Raw genomic sequence first — 21,601 nt, forward strand, 5'->3', positions numbered from 1 at the left:
GTCCAATCACAGCTCGCACACGTCATGCGGCGCTGCAAAGCCCCGAGACTTCTGGCCAATTGGAGACTCGGAATCGCAACCATGCGCAAAAGCCTTATTGGCCATCCAATGGTGTGACGTGTACGATGTCTGGTGAGAGAGAATGAGCCAATCAGTGTGTAAAAGAAGTGCCTGGCGCGTTAACACATTAGTGGGCAGCGCTTGTGGCTCAGAGAATAGCATGTCCATGGTAACACACGTTGTTTGATCCAGTCAAGTACGCCGTCCTGCTTTTCACTTTGTTTGTTTGAGAGAAGCGCCCGCCGCTTGGTAAAGCATGTATATTACTGTATCTGCGCTGTGGCCTATGTTATAACCAATCAATTTCTACCGCTTGAAGTAACTTTAAAGAACCAAAAAGTGATTGCAGCCGCTGCATTTTCACTAAAATGTTACTAAAGGATCAAAATGTCTTCGTTTTGTATCTCAAATAGTGTAGCCCATATTGACAGACATCTTTGTATATTTTAGATATGAAACCTATCCATAAACAATCGGAATTACAGACCAGCTTCTAAATATGAGCAAGGATATTAAACATACAAGCATGTAGAACCTAAACACCAGGAAGAATAATACATAACTGCCTGAGATCTGTAAATGGTATGCATGGATAAACTATAAACTGCAATTATTGTTGTTCGAAAAAACATGTAAGTTTTAAAGAGACATACCCATGCTATATTTTTTTTTAAAGTTAACTGTATGTGTTGGATACATTCTTACAAATGTAATGTGGAGATATGTCAAGATAATGGTCTTCGATTAAATAGAAGTAAAACATGCTTGCAGTGAAAGGCCACTAAATCTGTCACACAGTTTTAACCTAGGTGCTCTCTTTTGTTGTGACCATCAGCTTAACTGACAGGAGCTTGAGCTGACCTGAGCTCATAAATGTATGAACATTCATACATGTACACCATCCATGATGTACACCTACTGTCATCTTTCAAGTAGATTCTGGCCACTGGACATTCAGAGGACACTGTTAAAGAGCCGCAAAGACATCACACTGACAACAGGGTTTAAAATTGTCGTTGTTTCTCAAAATTTTAATTACATATTTGGTATCCCATTAACACAATTATGGCGATGCCTACTCTCACTGGCAAACACAAACTTGTTTACATTTCAGTGGTCAAATTCCAGCATGAACATAAAATGAAAAAATTAAAAAAAAAAAACTGTCTCAGGAGGTATTAATTCATGTAAAGATAACAATGACAGGTATATTCTTAACCTATTAAAACTTTACTAGAAAAAACTAACAAATAATTTCAACATTAAGTGCAAGAGCCCTTGGTACTTGTGCAATCAAAACAGGTAACACATATGTGATATGAATATGTTTCTTTTTTATTCTACCCCAATAAATTCTTAAATATCCTGGTGATGTATGTAGAGTCACAGTCATTTAGTGGTGAACATACTGTTTGTAAGAACATTTCTACTATTTTGAACACATAGTAAAATGAAATTAGAGTCTTACCTATTAAACTGGTAAAATGAAAATACAAAACAAACTTGTGAAATCACATCCAAGAGTTGAACTTCTCTTTCTCTTTGAAATGAATCTGTTCATTTTCCAGTGTCTTATGTGGCGTGGTGGCTGCTAACGCTTAGTGAACTGGATTCCCAAAGTTTCTCTCCCACAGTAAGAGCAGCTGGCTGCCTGCTTGGGGCTCCAACTCCTACATGAGACAAAAAAGATGGTGAAACATTTCAAATGCAGTCATTTATCAGCTCCTCTTTTTGAGTAGATAGATTTTCATTTGTGCTAATTCCGCTGCACATGAAAGTCCAGCTGGCAGCACCAACAGAAATACTGTATGCATAGCACGGCATTTTGATTATATGTATGGTGTTGACTGGAAAGTAATGTTGCAGTTGCATTGTTGATATATAAATGATAGACCCCAGCTGTGCCAGAAATTACACCTTTGCTTACAAGGTAGTGCTTTTAGGCATTCCATGTTTTCTGTCTGTCTTTTCTGGAGTTACCACTTGATTGCATAACCATCGTTTCTGATGACTGCAGCCATGTGTCTTGTCATGCTCTCCACCAGCTTCTGACATTGTTCTGCTGTCACAGCAGCCCATTCCTGTTGCACAAATTCAAACAAATTTGGTCTGTTTTTGGGCTTGTGGTTCTCCATTTTTGCATTTCATGATTTTCCACAGGTTTTCAGTTGGATTTTGATCTGGTGATTGAGCCGGCCAAGGCATGGTTCCAATGTTCCGGTTCTCCATTCAGGCTTGAACTGACCTTGCTGTGTGGCAAGGGGCATTTGTCTTGCTTAAAAATCCAGCTATTCGAGGCAGGAAAGAGTTTTCCAGCTGACAGAAGAAGACTGTTTTTTCACGAGTAGCCCTGTGCATGACCTGGTTCATTCACCCTTCACACAATTGCATTTGCCCTGTTCCACCCATACTGAAACAACTCCAGATCATCACTGATCCAACTCCATGTTATAATGTAGGGACACTCTGGTTTGTAGGCTTCTCCAGGCTTCTTCCTAACCAGTAAGTTGGAGGAAGTGGGCATCAACTGATAACTGAATTCATCATTTAAGAGAACCTTAGTCCAATCATGAATAGTCCAATCCTTGTGATTCCCATCAAAGACTAATCAGGCTTTCCTCTGCCTTTCATTGATGAAGGGCTTCTTCAATGCCCTATGTGACTTCAGATGACCTTCAAGAAGTTGGTTTCCAACTGTCTTTGCCAAATAAGTAACATTTCTCCACAGTGCCCACTCATTTTTAATGTCACTTAAGGGCTGATGACGATTTCTGACAGAGAAAGGGATGAGTGCACGGTCATCTCATGGGGTAGAAGGACGTTTCCTGCCGCAACCAGCTAGCAATTTGATAGTACCATGTTGGGCTTGTTTTTTCTTGGTGTAATGAACGGCTGTCTTGGAGAGCTTCAGTGTTTTCGTTACCTGTCTCTCACTCATGCCATGCCGTGTAAAGATGGCTTCCTTTGTGGCTTCACATAATTCTTTTGTTTTCGGCATTGTGTGAGAGCTGACCACTTGTGAGTTGTGCTGCTGAATTTTGTCCAGTTGAGCTCTTGTAAATGCTTGCAAGCTTTTGTGTGCCTGTCTTCGTGGAGTTCTAACTAGTAATTTAGGTCAAATTAGTTAATGGAATTTTCCTATATTTCAGTTCTAATTTATTGTTTGGTGTTATTTCAGTCATCACCTATTGCCTGACTTTGTTCTCTAATCCTCTGGTAGCAGAGAAGAATTATAATGATTAAAACAGGCATACTGTAGGTTTGTCAGGTATTTCTTGCGTGTACCATTTAGTGAAGCAGCATCTATGATATGAAGCAGACTCAGTAGCACCCTGTGTATTCACCTGCCCATCCCTGCTGATCTGGACCATTTTGTTGCTGTTCCACGAGTTGAGGATATGTTGGGTGTACTGGAAGGGAAGACTCTCTTTGTGGATCCACTCGACACTGAACACCCCTCCTAGTCCCATGAAGCCCCAGTCCTGGCAGCTCTCCTGACTGATGGCTGATGTCATATGAGCATAGCCCTGCCAAGAAAAATACATGAGTGACATTTTTAGTTTCTCAAAGATTGTTATTTGTGTTTGTCAAGATTCTGGCACATATATCATAGATTGCATATAATAATATGCGTAATGCAGGCTATGAGGATTTTTTTTTAAAAATCTGTCAGTGTTACCTGGAAGTGTCCAGAGCCCTGAACAGAGAAGATGAGGATAATGAGGCTGTTCTCCAGGAAAGCCTTGGTGAGTTTGGTCTCATTGCTTGGTGTAGTGGACCAGATACCTTTCTGCTGAGAAATTTCTAAGTTCCTGCTGTTGCTGCTCTTCATTATAAAGTATCGGACTGATGAAAAGAGGCCAGGAGGTACTGGCTTCATTATCTGCTGGGAAGAATTATCAGGAAACCAATAGTATAGTTAAAATGACAACGCAAGCAATAAAACAAACCCAATACAGTCCCTGACAAAAGTCTTGTCGCTTGGGTACAAGTTGACCTTAACTGCCCCTCAAACATATTTCTAACATTTTTTTCTCCAAAAAATGGCTAATTTCAATCCCAACAGCTTTTGAAATAAACAAATAATAAACAAAACTACTGAAAAACATTCTAACATTCACAGCTTGGTAAAGCCCACGAAGTCAGTTTTTGCAAAGACAAAAGTCTTGTCGCCTTGTCATATGATGCACCCAATCCTAGATTACAGCCTCACCTGTGATCAATAATTGATCAATCAACTAGTGGGTGTGTATGAAAAGAACCCCAGCACACCAGACATTCACATCAACTGCAACTTGACCTCTGCCAACATGCCTAAGATTCACCCTGAGATCAAAGCGTTGATTATCAAGAGGCTGAAGACCAGATCCACTGCTGAGGTGGCTAACACCTTCGATGTGTCATTAGCGTCAAGTACAAAGAATAAGAAAAAGATTTAAAGAGACTGGAGATGTTTTTGACAAGCCCAGGTCCGGCAGACCCCACAAGACATTTGCTCGGGAGGACTGTTTGTTGGCTCAAAAATCCAAGGCCAGCCCCTTTTCCACTGCAGCAGAGCTCCACCAGGCCTGGTCACCTCAAGTCCCTGTGTCAACCAGAACAGTTTGTAGAATTCTGTCTCGAAATGGCCTCCATGGTCGAATCAGTGCCCAGAAACCAGCACTAAACAAAAGGCAATTAAAAAAAAAAAACGTGGCATTTGCCAAGGCCCACAGCCTGCTAGAAGGATGGACGCTGGAAAAGTGGCAGAAGGTGGATTTCTCAGATGAATCTACAATTGAATTACATCACAGCTGCCGCAAATATTGTAGGAGACCTACTGGAGCCCGCATGGATCCGAGATTCACCCAGAAAACAGTTAAGTTCGGTGGCGGAAAAATCATGGTCTGGTCTTACATCCAGTATGGGGGTGTGCGAGAGATTTGCAGGGTGGAAGGCAATATCAATAGCCTAAAATATCGAGAAGTATTAGCTACCTCTTACATTCCCAACCACAAAAGGGGTCAAATTTTGCAGCAGGATGGTGCTCCATCAAAGTTCCTCAAGGCGAAGAAGATCAAGGTGCTCCAGGACTGGCCAGCCCAGTCACCAGACATTAACATCATTGAACATGTCTGGGGTAGAATGAAAGAGGAAGCATGGAAGACAAAACCAAAGAATGTTGATGAACTCTGGGAGGCATGTAAGACTGCTTTCTTTGCTATTCCTGATGACTTCATCAATACATTGTATGAATCATTGTCGAACCGCATGGATGCAGTCCTTCAAGCTCATGGAAGTCATACAAAATATTAAATATGGATCTCACAGCACCACTACTTAATTCACTGATGTTATGCAACATATTTTTGTATTTGAAGTAAATTATGTTCAATTTTCACATTATTCTCTGTAGGCGACAAAACTTTGGGCTTACCAAAATCTGACATTTCTGTGTTCATTAAATGATGAATCTTTCTTCAGTGAAGCAAATTTATTTCAGTATATTAAACATAATTTGGGAGGGTTTTAGCTTTCATATGAGCCATTTCTAAAACCAATGGATTAATTAAAAGTCAGGTTATAAGCTTTTGTTTCTCCAAAATGGATATTTGACAAGACTTTTGTCATGGACTGTATGTCAATCTAACCGGAATTATGTGCACCTGCCACAAGCAAGATGTTCTAAATCAAGTATTAACTGAAATCATAATTTCAGAAGTTTTCCATGAGGACTCTTCACTTTTACCTGACAAACATGTGTTTATACAGTATAATAGTGGAAATGTAAAAGAACACCGCTAATGCTCACCTATTCAAGACAAGCCTTGCATGCTTGGGAAGTAGGGATAGCAGTAGAGAGCATGCCATTCATAACTAGGCTTCTTCATTAATAAGAGTGACTAGAACTGAAATAGAAGTGATTTAATTAGGGTGCTCTCATCTGTTTATGTGGGATCAAGTGAGATGGATCACTGTTCTGTTAGTTAATCTTCAATGCTCTGTTATGTTTATGGCCAACTTCGCTCCATATATTAAATCACTAATAATGATTGTTTTCCAGACTCTGTTAGAGGGTAATCTGTGGCTGCATTCTAACTTAGCTGCTAGTCGTTAGCATGGCCTTAGGCACAGTAAAAACAACTATCCTCTTACGTTTCTTGTTCAGGTTTTGCGGTCTCTGCTTGAGAGACATTTCTGAGACCATAGACTGACTACTGACAGAGAGAGCTGGCTACATCACACCTGAAGTAGTATATTCAATTCATCAGTAATCAATCAATAAAAATACTGATACCAGTAATCAGAAAAATGCCAAATATTTGCCACAATAATCAGTCTGGCTGATAATCAGTCTATCCATATTATGAAGCAATGGAGCACAAAAGAACATGAAATCAAGGCTGACTTAATTGGAATTAAAGGTTTGCAAAGGAGTTCTAGTGTGTTCTAGTGGATTGCAGCGTTTGTTAATAGATTAAGTATTAGTGCTGGCTGTGTCCCTTTTGGGCTTTCCAGTTTACATTTATGTTCATGCAGACAATTAATGAGTGAACTTGATATTGCTGCTAATAATGTTTATACTGTGTTCATTTGCATACTAATCTCATCGAACATACTGCTGCTCGTTTGTTGTCGTTTTTTTAAATGCTGAACTACACTAGCTCCCAAAAAGTTTTTGTAGTAGAGTAAAAAAATAGATTACATTCACTCAGGAGAATGTGGTTTTAATCTTGTGGGAAGCCAGCTGTGACCGTTGATTTTTAGTGACTATTTTTTTTACACATTTCTGAAACCTGCTCTGGCCTGTCAGGAGGGCTTTTATTACAGAGGAGACCAGGAAGAGCTTTAGGAGGAGGGTTGTATGTTTTTGAATTCTGTTGTTCTTTTTTTGGTTTCGTGATAGCTGGCTACTGCAGCTTCATTTTGAAAATTAAAATGTTTTTTTTTTTCCTTGTATGCTGTGTTAATTTGTAATCTATGCACAGATGCAGAGGAGGCAGAATCTGGTGTTTACAGGATAATTCATGCCTTAATGAAGCATCAAGGAATTCTACAGATTAGGAACACTGTAATCAAGCCAAGACACCATTGTTTAGATGGCTCATTCCAAACAGCAGATGATGATTCAAAGTGCTTTTTAAAAGAGAAGCAAGTTTTTTTTTTCAAACTAAATATTTTTTGTGTACTTTAAATGTCACAAGATGTTAAGGGGATTTACAGTGATTTACTCACGGAGAGTATTCTTTTTTGCACTGCATGCTTGCAAGGTAGTTGATAACTTGTTTAAATATATAAATGTTTAATATGAAATTATCTACCAAAGGGATAGCTTGTTTTCAGTACATTCTAACCTATGTCCCTGCTAAAAAAAAAAAAATGGCCCAATCAAAATATATAGTCCTTTACATTTTCCATAACAGTGGGTGTAAAATACAGCTGTCTGCGTCAAACACCCTGGAGTCTGAGCCGAAAGTCGCCAAGACATTTAGTGAGGTAAAATTAAGCAGAAAGATAATGCGCTATAATAAAAACAGCTATAAAATGTCACACCTTCTCCTCCGATGCCAACTCAGAGACATAACGCATACATTTCTTTGCTGCACTTGAAAATTAGTAGACATTTTTCTTTCTCTAAATAATAACAATTTTGCTTACATTTGCATCATTACATCTTTCATCATCTTTGCATTCTATAGGTAGTTGTATATCTGTTTAAATCCTCCTGTGGATTATATTCTATACATGAATACAGTATTGAGTATCTTGAGAACTTATGAACACTACATTTTTGTATTTTTGGGCATACTTGGCTGAGTTTCATTATTTATTATACATTATTCATAAAATCTTTCATAGTCAAGCACCTTTTTAAAAAGGAAAGTCCATGAATTTATGCAAACAGTGTGCATTCTCGAGTAAGCTCATATCATCTCTGGTTCTGCTGCATCAAACCTCACTGACTAACACAAATTGCAAAAGAACGGGGTCACTTGTCTACAAAAAAGGCATGGGTCAAACTAGCTTGAAAGATGTTATAAAGACAAAGATTGTGTGAAGTTAATAAAGCTTGACAGTAAGTAAATACCTTTCCTGAGGTTGAAGGACAGGAGTTGTCAAAGGGACTATCCAAAGTCACAGAGCAGGAAGAACTGCTGGAAGAGTGGAGATCATCAGTGCGCTGATTTATAGGCAACGATGCCTCATCTCTGAAGTGGGGCTTAACCTGAAGCAGGTCTGAAGATGGCATCCGACAAGACCTGAAAGGAAATGGTTAAATAGTGGAATAGTATGGTTATGAAATACATCATCACAGATCTTTCAAAATTATGAAATACCAGCCTGGGCCTGCAGACACAACTTGGCCTTTACTGTATATGAAACTTGTACTACAGACAGGTCTGTATTTGTCATTGCTCTTGTTGTATATTTAAAGCACATCTGATCATTAGCAGTTTCAGATGCAGCAGAAGGTTAGTTGGCAGTGTTTGCAGATATTTTGAGTCAGATAAATGGAGACATGTTATAGACTACCAAAAGCCAGTATACATATGATGTCACAGTGTGTTCTGAATGAGGGGAGGAAACACCTTAAACCTATCCAGGCAACTCAAAGACAGGCATCTGGATCCATACTGTGGTAGTGCACCTCTGTACGGATCAAGCAGTAATGAGTGAGTGACTTACATCAATCACATGTAGTCTAAATGTTTGACTAGAGCCAGAAGAGTTGATTGTTATTTTTGGATGGACAGGCAAAACAGTGTACATTTAATCAATGAACTTTGATGTTAGTACAGCTATTGTGATATCCCTAAGTGTGTTTTTGGTTTGTTTTTATCTGATCTGTTTATTTGGTTGATGCAAATCACTCATCCTCTAATGTTTACATGTTGTCTTGATCGCATTACTATGCATTACATAGATGTTCACAGCATTAACTGTGGAATTTCAAAAGAACATGGTAAGAACATTTCATTTCCTTTCTAAGACAGGCAATGCAGGTTCCTGAGGGATGCAGACATATGGTTGAACAGAATAACTGACAATACTGAAAGAGCATAATTTAGGCGGCCAACAAGAGGGGCCACAACATCCACTGTCACATGATTCTGTAGCACAGTGTAAGTGCAGATGCATGTTTCTTAGCATGTTTCTTTTCCTATGTTCTAAGAAATTCTGTTTCACGAGGTTTTCCATTGTGGTCAAGACAGAGAGCTTAGGAAAACACGTGGAACAAAATGCTTTTGGCTATTTGACTGTAATCTTGATTTAAGTCTGCTACAGGAGGTCCCTCCCACCATTACAGTGAGCCTTCTGTGTGTCAGGAGAGAAGACTCCTGGTCCAGTGAAGCCTCACTTCTTCATACAACAAGAAAAAAAAAAAAACACAAAACTGCATCATAAATGAAATTGAGGCTATTTAATACTTGTCATTCGTTGTACTGGTGGATGGTCGGGGGCTGGTATTGGAGCTCTTCATAGAGGTCTTCAACCCCTCCTCTGATGACATGGGTCTTGGCCGCTGACCAATCCCTGAGGGCTGCTGTAGGCCTGCTCTCTGCTCCTCTGCTCCAAGCACCTGAAGGAAGTCAGCTTAAACTTCAATCATTAAGCAAAAGCAAAATAACTAGCCAACAGAAACTTAGAAGCAGAAAGTACATCACATACAGAAACCAGAGTCTGGATGACAGTCTCATCCTGTTGAGACCAGGGCTTTGAAGGACAACGGATCCTCTTGATAAACAAGTTTTGCCACTTCTGCCTTAGTTCAAATACCAGTCCTGCAGCCTGATAAAACATACAGAACATCAGATAAAATACATGAAATGACTTAACAAAAACACAGAGACTAAAAGAGAAAGAAAGAATGCTTGATATAAGAAAAAACAACAAAATAGCAAGAATAATATATACAACTGAAACGATCTTCAGTTAAAAGATAAACTAGTCTCAAGTGTGGGCACAAGACAAGAACTGGCAGCCTCCCTTCATTTTAAGCTGAGCGTTGGGAACATCCAGCAGACTGTTCAGCATATCTACAAGACTTTCAAATACTCTATGGATACAACAGTTCACACTCAGGAGCTTCACTGTGTAGAGACTTGTGGGTCACCACTGAAATTTGACAATGAATTCCAAACTCAACTATTAGTTACTGACATTCCAAGCAATGACACAATGAGACTGGACACATAGATCAAACATATACAGTCATGGAAAAAATTATTAGACCACCCTTGTTTTCTTCAATTTCTTGTTCATTTCATGCCTGGTACAACTGTAAGTACATTTGTTTGGACAAATATAATGATAACAAAAATAGATCATAAAGTACCAGTAAGTTGGCTGGAGTGGACATCAACTGGAAACGGAATTCATATGTATACACACACACACGTTTATATATGCTGAATATATATATCAAACGCACATACTCATCCTAATGACCTATAACGGTGGTAATTCCCAAAGGATATACACAAAACTACATGACAAGTGTCTTGCAAAACTTCTTCAAAGTTTACACTGAAAAAGTTGGGTTGAAAATTCATCCATCCTAAAAAAATTATTTATATCTAGATTTCAAGAACCACTTTAAAACTGACACTTTGTTCTACTTGGATTAGGCTTTCATCCAACAGTTTTGTTTTTGTAGTACAAATTGTATCTGCTACTTCTGATATTTAAAAACATCTTTGTAAATATTCCGATTTTTGCTATACACTTTCAGGCAAGTCAGAGATAGTAAAGCAGTCATTTTTCTAAAAAAAAAAAAAAAATGGGGTTTTAGGAATAAGATTACCCAGTTACAAAATATAAAAAAACATATGTAATGTACCCATAAAGTTTGGCTTAGGGGAACTATCACTGACTCTTTATGAAGTCCACACTTCTCTCTGAACCAACTCCTCTGCAACACGCTGCAGCTTCAGCAAACCAGCTCATCTATGACTCTGCTCAAACACTGCACAATGGTAAGTTGTAATAATTGGAATTTTTCAGCCACACGTTTGAACTGTAAACAGAATCTGAAGAAGAATAATGATACATAAAGTGTCACCCTGAAAGTTGAGGATTGGTTTATTAGGTATGTTACATATAAAACCCCAGGAGTCTGAATCTGTAATTCTGAAATTGTCATCAGTACACTGCATTTTTAAAGAGGAAATGTGCTGCCATGCTGCTGACTGCTTAATTAGTCCATGATGTGTCTTGTAGCATATGAAAAACACCTTATGGACATGTTAACAAGGTAAAAAAAATAGGAATTTCACCAAGCAGAGTCAGTGTACTTGAGCCCCTTTCATAATACCAAGCTTACAACTTTATATTGTAGACCACAAGTTCTAGAAAGATTTCTGGAGAGTTGCTTGAGAACTCTAGGGTGAAATGAATACAGTAGGTATCTGCACTCTCCTCATTTAATTTTTGAAGAGTCTCTTTTCTTTCATCTCTAAGGAGTCATTTGGGCTACTTTCTTTGCTGAAGGCAGGACAGAAATATGGTCAAGTGTTCTTTAGGTGAAATATGAACATAGACTTGAGGCATCTGAGAAATTATTAAATTACATTAATACCCAATTGCAAGCACAGCTTAATAAACTTCATCTAATAAACAACATTTTACTATGTGATTGATAACCCTGTATTAACTTTGGTTCACAAGTCAAAAACATCGGGAAGCCCTGGTATGGAACATAATTCTGGTGTTGCTATATGAGGAAAACAAGACATTAACATTGATAAAACAGGAATTAAAAGATGACGTTGACAGTAATGTTTCTGACCTCACTGTCCAACTGGAAGACAATCCAATCATCTATCCTCATCTCAGATAAGTCTTCTGTCTCACTGTCACTGCTGTCATCCCGTTGACATTCTGAAGGAGAAAACATAGAAACAGATTCATTTTCACAGACGGGCTCTGGCCGTAAATTAATAAAGTTCAAGGTCATAAAATTACATGAAAAATTTAAAATATAACATCAACTACTTAAAAAGTGATTGTAACAGTAAGATTTTGGAAGGCCATGCCTCTTTTGGATTAGCCTCAGAAAGATTCGATTAAATATAAACCCGTCAGATGATGAAAAATTACATCATAAGAAAGAAAAAATAGGCAAAGCCAGGCCAATCCCTCTGGCAGACAAGGCTGGAGTATGGTAAATGGTCTGTACTTACATAGCACTTTTCTACCTTAGTGGTTTACGATGTTTCCCATTCATCAGTTCTCACACACATACACACTAAAAATTCACCAACAGACAAACACACATTTCTGGTTTTTTGACTTGTTTACCAGCAGCTCTCTGTGAAGCCGGTTCATGAAGGGCCGAGCTGGGGAGCTTGGATGAACCTCCAAATATTGCAACTGTGATGGGAGTCACCGCGGAACAACAGCGGACATGAGCCATCCTGTGACCTCGGCTCATCTCATCATAGATCAACCAGTCTGTGGGAAGGGCCGGGGCTGATTTAGTTGTGCTGTTCTAAACCGTAAAAACACAAAATACAACATTTGAATCCTTTTCACTTGTACTGCTTCGGTTATCTAACTGGAAAATAACTAGTGACACAAAATTAATAAGAAGAGTGTTTTTCTATTTTTAAAAAAAAGGTTAACTCAAACACAGAATTGTTGTCAGTACAGTCAGGGAACAGAAGTGAGTTAAGTGTACTTAAATAAAATAAAAATATATAGATGCTATTTATGGTGATTCACCGAGTTGGTATTTGTTAAAATGGACTGTATTCAGCTCTTATCTGAAAACTATCCATAATTCCAGTAGAATGTTCAGTACTGCTTGTCACTCAGTCTGACAGTGCCTTGTAGGTCCCCTGAGAAATGTCACTTTACCTATTATTAAAATATATGAGAGGCGATAAAAAGTTCTACAAACTGTTCATGGTGTACTTGCACAGACTGCGTCATGGCTATGCATGCGCAACATGTACTAGCATTAGCTGTCAGGAGTCTGCAGAAGACGTGACGCTGCTTTATTAAGCTCAGGACCTGTGCTACACATGTTTTTGTGTTCACTGGTAGGAGCGCATTCATGATTTGCTCATGGAGCTCAACTTGAAGCAGAAAGCAAACATCAGTCTGTGTCAGTCAGCTGCCCAGATCAGCCAGCAACATTCATATGGAAGATCAGAACTGGTGATGAGTGGAAGGTTTGTGCACCCCACTGAAAGAAGAAATAACAGTTTTCATAGTGAAAAAGCTGCATTCTCCAAAACTGGAGATGGTGTGTCAGGGGCATATTCAATATCCCTTGTACATTCACATGGGTATGTAACAGGAATCAATCTCCAAGGGTCACATTCTCAAGGCCACATTTCTACTGCAGCTTCCTGAGGAGTAAAGAAAAACATTTGAAGCAAACCACCTGAATGACTCTCCACCCGTCCATCTTGTTAAATTACTTCTGTAAATGCTAACTGACTTCTTCTTCCCCAAAAAGAAATTCAAGTTGAAGGGTCGCCATTTTGACCAGTACTTCTAGAGTTCTGCTTTCACTTCCATGTTGTGCTACATTCAAATTTATGAATCCGTATCAAAAATAGACTCTCTCTCACCTAAGTTTCGTGCATCTCCTAGTGGCAAAATATACACATGCCATATAGTAAAGTTGTACATAAAAAGTGACACTTACTCATCCTGTGTTTTGCAATTGTTGCCACGACATGAGACAACGTGTAATTTGTTTGAGCATTTAAATCAGCACCACAAAGCTCTGTGTGACGAGCACAAAGTCAGATCTTAACAATATCTAAAATACAACACTATTTTTGATTATTTTGGCAGTGTCACACCATATGATAAAGATTCCACATGGTTCACACATTGAAAAAGCTTTCACAATAAACTGTCTTTTTATTCTATGCAGATAAACTCCACAACAAAAATTCCTCCAATCCATATAGAATGATTAATTATTTACCAACAGCTGTTGAAAAACTGGCACGCATCACAGATGTTGCTTACAATGTTCAGGACCTCTACAAGCATTCTACGAGTGCTGGGAGTGTTGTAATGCTGCACAAGGAGACTACTTCAATGGAGATGGTATCCATGTTTAAATCAGGTACAATTTGGATTCTTATAGTACAGTCTGAATTTCTAAATATATGCAAACCAAATATTTGTAAGGGATTCATGAGTAATTTCACCGTCTTCTCTAGCCAACTACATATTCAGGTAAGTGACACATTTCAAAAAAAAAAAAAATCAGCTGAAATGAAATCTGTAGAACACATTGCTAGACCCAGCTGTCCTGAAATCCTGCAATTTCTACAATAATTTTCAGCAATTGGAAAGCAGAAGGAATTTTATCATAGACTGAAAAGTAAGTTAAGTGAGTGCATCACGACATTATTCAGTCAAGGTCCGAGAAATAAGAGACCACAATATAATGACAGAATTACATATTAATCAAATTCTTGTGCTTTCCTATCACCTTGAGTTGGATCTGGCTCAGGATGGATGTTGGATGAAAGTGAATCTTTTTCTCCTTGTTACTGGAGCACAGGGAGGTCTCAAGGTCAATGTGTGCAAGGTTTGGATACATGCCAGCCACTAGGGCTGCCTTCACCACAGCCCAGTTCTCAGAGTTCAGATTCACATCACGGATGTCACTGCCCCCACGGGCTCGAACAAAACCTGGGGGACAAAAAGACCATTTTATTTCTTTCACTGAAGAAAAATTATTAACACTAGAAATGTCTTGATCCAAAGTTTTTTTCTTCAAAACTGAATTGCAAACAATGGAATCACTTCACATCGCTTACTTTTTGTGTACTATATTGTGTTGTAAATGTCATTTTACTAAAAAAATATAATCAAAAAAGTGAATTTTCATATTCATCTCTACTCAATAACCCCAAAAGACAAAGTGAAAGTATGTTTTCAAAAATGCTGCAAACTTTTTAATAGTTCAAATGAAAATCACTTATTTACATAAATTAATTTAAATAACATTTTCAAATGAAAGAATGGAAATAAAGAAATAGAAGTAGAAGAACTGACCAATAGCACGGAGCTGTCCTAGCAGCTGTGTCCTCATGCCAAGTATCATGTCCATGGTAGCTTGAGACAGGAAATTCTTCTCACAGAAAGACCTCTCCCATCCACCACTGCGAGCCCTCTGCCATGCCTGCCATAACACACATGACACAAACATTCTATATGAGCTCTTACCTGAGTGAGGGAATGTGATCTCATATCTCTATCGTAACAAACAACCAGACATCACATTGCTAACAATAAATTTATTCATATTAGACTTTTTTAACTAGACCTGATAGATAGTAGATGTTTTTTTCTGTTTAGGTTTATTTGTGTAGAATAAGTATGGCATGGCCAGTTGAAAAGTCTTGGTAGATATGTTTTAGAGGGGTTTTTATATTAGTGATGTGAATAGATACATACAGGATTCAGACAACTGATTACATTGTATGTAAACAAATCAAGAACAAACTTATTATATGCTGGTAATTATATTGGTAGTCCAAATAAATGCAGAGCGTTGTGTCAGGAAGAGCATCCGACATAAAACCAAATATGTGAATCAACCCTTCGACTTCCATAATGGATCGGTCAAGACCCGGGTAAACACCAACGTTAACAATTTTCTGGAGGGAAAAAGAATGTCAGATAGGGTGATGAGTCTGAAGCTGGAAACTGAAGGTGTGATGTTCTCTGCTGTTCTTGGTTATGCCTCACAGGTACAATGTGAGCTAAAAGAGAAGGATAAATTCTGGAGGGAGTTTGATGAAGTGAGAATTCCCACACATGAGATAGTGGTGACTGGTGCACACTTCACATGTTGGTGAAGGCAACAGAGGTGTCGATGAAGTGGTGGGCAGGTTTGGTATCCATGATAGGAACACAGGGGGACAGAAGGTGTTAGACTTTGCAAAAAGGATGGAAATTGCTGTAGTGAATACTTTCTTCCAGAAGAGACAGGAACATAGGGTGACTCACAAGAGCAGAGGTAGGAGCACACAGGTAGACTACATCTTGTGTAGACGGTGTAATCTGAAGGAGATCAGTGACTGCAAAGTAGTGGAAGGTGAGAGTGTAGCCAGACAGCATAGGATGGTGGTGTGTAGGATGACCCTGGTGGTGAAGAAGATGAAGAGGGCAAAGGCAGAGCAGAGGACCAAATGGTGGAAGCTGAAAAAGGAAGAGTGTTGTACGACTTTCAGGAAAGAGTTGAGACAGGCTTTGGACGGTCAGGAGGTGCTTCCAGATGACTGGACAACTACAGCAAATGTGATCAGGGAGACAGGTCGGAGAGTACTTGGTGTGTCATCTGGAAGGAAAGGAGATAAGGAGACTTGGTGGTGGAATGAGGAGGTGCAGGTATGTATGTATAGAGAAATATTAGCTAAGAAGAAGTGGGACACTGAGAGGATTGAAGAGAGTAGACAGGAGTACAGGGAGACGCAGCCAGAAAGTAGCAATGAAGACTAAGGATGAAGTGAGGAGGGCACTGAAGAGGATGAAGAGTGGAAAGGCAGTTGGTCCTGATGACATACCTGTGGAGGTGTGAAAGTGTCTAGGAGTGGTGGCAGTAGAGTTTCTGACTGGGTTGTTCAACAAGATCTTAGAGTGAGAAGTTGTCTGAGGATCGGAGGAGAAGTGTGCTGGTGCCGACCAAGCCGCCATGATGATCTGGCTTGAACCCCAGGAGCAGACCGCTCCTGAGCTGATGCGTTTGTCCAATCAAGGGCAGGCAGGATAGTTTGAGAAAAAGGTCAGCAGGAATTGAACACCAGCTACTGGCCTCAAGTGGACGATTTTCAGATGTGGCGCATTCACAAGCTTGAAAAACACATCAAGTGGACATGTAGCAGTGAAGGTCCATCCACATGATTCCACAATAAGGAAGGCACTGGGTGACAATGACACCCATGGGAGAGTTGTAAGGATTAAATCATGACTGAGCAAAAAGGACATAAAGATTCATCTAGTATTTGGGAAAAAAAATATCAAGATGAGTTCCAAGATTATTCTGATAACATCCTGTTGAGTAATGAGTCAGAGGTAGAAAATTTTGGAAGACATGGGTCCGTTACATCTGCTGCAAAGCTAATACTACATTTCACAGGAAGAACATTATACCAACAGTAAAACATGGTGGTGTGATAGTTTGGGAATGCTTTGCTTCCACAGAACTTGTACAACTTGTCATAATTGATGGAGCCATGAATTCTGCTCTCTAAAATCCTCCTGGAGAATATCCAACCTCAGTTCATGACCTAAAGCTCAACACAAATGGGTTATACAGCATGACAATGACCCAAAGCGCACAAGCAAGTCCACCTCTGAGTGGCTCAAAAAGAACAAAATTAAGCTTTTGGAATGGCCGAGCCAAAGTCTGGACTTGAATCCAAATGAGATCTTGTGGTGAGACCTTAAAAAGGGCAGTTCATGATTAAAAACCATCGAATGAATTAAAACTACGACGCCAAAATTTTTCCACAGTGATGTGAATTACTGATCACAAACTATTGCAAACATTTAACTCCAGTTGTTGCTTCCTAGAGTGGCCCAATCAGTTATTAGGTTTAGAGGGGCAATTACTCACAGGGGTGATACAGGTTTTCAATAAATCATCATTTAAAAACTGCATCTTGTGTTTTGTGGGTTATCTCTGTCTAAAATTAAAGAAATATAAATATTAGTTTGATTGTGGAATATTTAAATATGAGAAATATGAAAGAATAGAAGAAATCAGTAAGGGGAAAAATATCTTTTCACAGTACTGTATAAAGAAGTAGCTCAGCGAAACAATCTCCAATTTAGATATTGTTTCGGTTTTATTTTGTAGAGACATGAAAAGATAAAACTAGCATATCTTTTATCAATCAGTACAGATTTGAGAAAAGCTCGACGATAAAATATCTTGGACCACAATGGTAATCTCTACAATTTATTCCAAGCCTATTAATAAGTTTTGTGACTTCTACATTTTATTGGGAACATTTGAAAGTCCAAATACCAAGACCAGGAGCATCCCTTACACCCCTTCTCATATCAAGTGCTCATCCCAAAATGTATCACTTATGGACCCCTGCCTACCTGGAAAGCTCTAAGTAGGGCCATGTGGTCACTGAAGGTGTTAGAAGTGAAACGCTGGCGACACTGTAGAGCAGCTTTTTTCTGAGAGCTCTGGGTGGGAAGGATGAAGGGATCACGATAAGCCAGTGTACAGGCGATGGTTAAAATGGGGTCCAGACACTTCAGGACAACTCCGCACAGCACCATCTTGCCCAGGTGGGGGTCCACAGGTAGATCAGCCAGGTGGTACCCAAGATCAGTTAGGTCTTCATGCTGGTCCATAGCATCTATTATCTAAAACAGAAAGGGAGTGACAATCAATATATAGACAAAGTAATATTACTGGAATATTGCATGTGAACGTGAAGGCCTGTGGGTCTTTATATATAGTAATGGTTGTCAGAACTCTGGATCAAGTGAGGTTTAGTGGCGGACAATTTGTTACCTTCAGCATTTGCACAGCGTGACGAATTGCATGTGCTGGAGGAGGTTGCGGAGCTTTAGATAAGAACTCAGCTACTGGGCAGGAAGCAGGAGCAAGCAATTTGGTCTGAAGACACAGCTCCTTAAACACATAAGATGACAGGACAAATGAGCAGATTAAAAAGCACTATAAAGGAAAAAAAGGGCAAAGGGACATCTAACCAAATATTAACATTGTTACATGTGTATTTTGGCTCAGCAGATTTTGTCATATTTCCAATAGATCTATGGTAAATTTATGAAATAAAACAATTTGTATGTTTGTTTTAATGGCAAACACATTTGTTTCAGTCATTCTATTATAGAACAGTAAGAGCTACGATAAAATAAAAGACGGCCATGATATGCATGGTGTTCACAAGTGCATGTAAACTTCTGTTTTCAACTGAGGATACAAGACATCAGAGATCAGATTTTTATTGGATTCAAGATTTGGGATTACTGTATTGATATCTGTAACTTTTTATTCATCGAAATTTAAATAAATCCATTTTTTCTGGAAAGTTAATTCCCCTTCAGAGGCTATGTACATACAACTTGCAATATTTATGACTAGCTGCTCTAACTTAAAGTTATCTTTTTAACAATGCAGCCAGAGGTCTCAAACTTTCCGACAGCAGTGCTTGCTAATAGGGAAAGGAAAGTAATAAATGAAAACTAATCTTAGCCATACCTGACAAATTTTCTCTCAAAGAAAAAAAATCTATGCTGCTTGGCGCAACTGAGAAGCAGTTAGGAACTCAGCTACAACAGTCACATGATAATAAATCAGACACTTTTTGGCTGAACTGCAGTCTGTGCTTACACAGAGCAGAGGGGAGACGGCGATGGAAACAAATGTTTGAAATGCAAGCAGTGAAATACGTATAGCATGAAGAGTGACCATTTATTTACAGTGTTGGTGACACCTGTGGCTAAAGTTATATTTTAATTCATGTTTTTCTTTAAAATTTTCCAATAGTCAAAGAAATTCAATTTTTTTTCTTTTTTGATTGACATAACTGTTTCATACTGCACACAAGACAATTTTAGTTCTCTCTATTTCTTGCAATGGTTGTGCTGGTTCTAAAGAATTACAGATTATATTGTTCTGAAAAATTAGCAAAAAAACAGATAGTGTAAAGGCACAATACTATGATGCACAAGTAAACTGCAGAAACTGCACTAAACTAAAAATATTTGAAAATGATTTATCATCATATTATGCAAAGCTGTAAAGTCAGTGTTTGTCAAAACATTTTTAACAGTTGAATACAGCTGTGTCTACCTGCAGTGGCATCCTCAGCAGCTGTGGAACCTGGAATTCAAGCATGTTGTTGAACCTGAGCCGACTGAAGAGATGGAAGCAGATCCCTGGTCTGCAGCGCCCCGCTCTGAGGACATGTCACATGATCAATGGATCCACAGAAAGATTAATAACAGAGGGTAGAAAGTAATTTCTTCTGTAACAGAAGCTTTCACATTTCGTCACAAGCATAAAATATGTAGTGAGTTGTAAGATTTATCATTTTTTTCAGAGATTAAAAATAAGAGACAACGTTAATGTTACCTTCCTTTCCTTTGCAGAGAGCTGGCTTTAGAGATCCAAACTGTCTTTAACATGGAAACATGACTGAGGGGATCAAAAGACTTCTACAACAACAAAAAAGCACATTTATTAGTTAATTACTAGCCACCTGAATTTCCATCAACTGTTAGTCTTAGTGCTACTGTTCTATTGTAAATCCAACTCTTCAACAGTTACTGCACCTCTTTGACCTTTCCCGAATCAATGACGAAGACCACATCATTGATGGTGATGCTTGTCTCAGCGATGTTAGTGGAAAGAATCTGAAAGAAAAAACGCCATGAAGAGTTTGCTGCTGTTGGTGTGTCTTGCTCTTCAGTGTTTAAGAATATTTGAATGCTTTTAGAAAGAAAGGGTTTTCTCCAGAATGTGCACAATTCTATACAAGTTGTCCCAATTTACTGCATTTCATTAAGAATGAACTGAAATGACGTGATAAAAAGCCACTAACAACAGTGACTCACGATCTTTCTGACACCAGGTGGAGAGGTCTTCATGGCTTTTTTCTGATCCAAAGTCTGCATGTCTGAATGGAGAGTGAAGACCTGGTACCTAAGAGACAGCACATCAGACAAACAATATAGTTAGTTACCATCTAATCTATACTTTGAACAATTTACATAACAGCAAAAACAATGAAAATGATAAATTATGATATTAAAAAATGTGTGTGTGTTGTCATTTGAACCCCCAAACCAACTGATAGGTTTGAAAGGCATGTTATGTTTTGTTTTAACCCTTTAAGCTTCAGTCAATTCCAGCCGTTTTCAGTACAAAAAAAATCGCTAATATTCTATTTTTAAATAAAAAAAATTACGAAAAATACAGGGAATATTGGACGGGCATCGCGAGGTGCATTTCCTTGAAAATGACCGATTCGGGGATTTTATACCGACTTCAGGACATGTTTTGGACAAAATAGTTTACTGGCTTGTGTCATCTGGATGTAAAAGGTTGGATTATGGCCGTTTTTTGTGGAATCTTTTTTTTTGTGTGTAATAATAAACCCAGAAATGTGAGTCGCGCTGTGTGCGTTGAAGCCGTGTATAGAGAACGGAGGGATGAATATTCGTTTTTGTCGGACAAATGTGTTTTTCTCACCCGCTGTGGTAATCGCATCTGAAAGTGGTTTATACCGGCGGATTCATGAGAATCTAAGCTTTCCATCGGCGTATAGTGTTTGTATAATCGTGTTTGCAGCCGTCGGACATTCTTGAAATTCCTATGCAAATTAGTAGGTGTACCGCCGGCGGTACACTGAAGCTTAAGGGTTTAACAAAAGAAATCAACAAAACTGTGCCATTTATCAGCCATAAACTGTAAAAACACAAAGAAGTATTACATATTCAACTTTCCCAGTCTGAGATCTACTTATAAGTGACATGTTTTTTCGCTGGGAGAATGTAAACTTAAAATCACAGTACAGTGGTCCTTCATCTA

The 21,601-nt window shown here is 38.7% G+C and overlaps 1 protein-coding gene across 2 annotated transcripts in view; it reads right to left on the reverse strand.

Annotated features, from left to right (window-relative positions):
• Nucleotides 1–1,063: 1,063 nt before the first annotated feature.
• LOC110963286 (3'-5' RNA helicase YTHDC2) overlaps nt 1,064–21,601 on the reverse strand; it is a 53,338-nt gene continuing 32,800 nt past the window's right edge. The window contains exons 16-31 of one of the 2 annotated variants that reach the window (XM_051938882.1): nt 20,626–20,713; nt 20,344–20,424; nt 20,144–20,226; nt 19,862–19,967; nt 18,557–18,676; nt 18,133–18,405; nt 15,073–15,199; nt 14,504–14,706; nt 12,343–12,532; nt 11,831–11,922; nt 9,712–9,831; nt 9,471–9,622; nt 8,129–8,300; nt 3,740–3,943; nt 3,405–3,587; nt 1,064–1,730 (exon numbers count right to left, since the gene is read on the reverse strand). In XM_051938882.1, coding sequence (XP_051794842.1) covers nt 1,659–1,730; nt 3,405–3,587; nt 3,740–3,943; nt 8,129–8,300; nt 9,471–9,622; nt 9,712–9,831; nt 11,831–11,922; nt 12,343–12,532; nt 14,504–14,706; nt 15,073–15,199; nt 18,133–18,405; nt 18,557–18,676; nt 19,862–19,967; nt 20,144–20,226; nt 20,344–20,424; nt 20,626–20,713 — 2,266 coding nt within the window. In that variant the 3' untranslated portion in view covers nt 1,064–1,658. Of the gene's footprint in view, nt 1,731–3,404; nt 3,588–3,739; nt 3,947–8,128; nt 8,301–9,470; nt 9,623–9,711; nt 9,832–11,830; nt 11,923–12,342; nt 12,533–14,503; nt 14,707–15,072; nt 15,200–18,132; nt 18,406–18,556; nt 18,677–19,861; nt 19,968–20,143; nt 20,227–20,343; nt 20,425–20,625; nt 20,714–21,601 lie in introns of both variants that reach the window. The other variant, XM_051938881.1, reaches the window with a different exon arrangement.

The sequence above is a fragment of the Acanthochromis polyacanthus genome, chromosome 18, assembly GCF_021347895.1.
Source record: "Acanthochromis polyacanthus isolate Apoly-LR-REF ecotype Palm Island chromosome 18, KAUST_Apoly_ChrSc, whole genome shotgun sequence".
NCBI classification, from domain to species: Eukaryota; Metazoa; Chordata; class Actinopteri; family Pomacentridae; genus Acanthochromis; species Acanthochromis polyacanthus.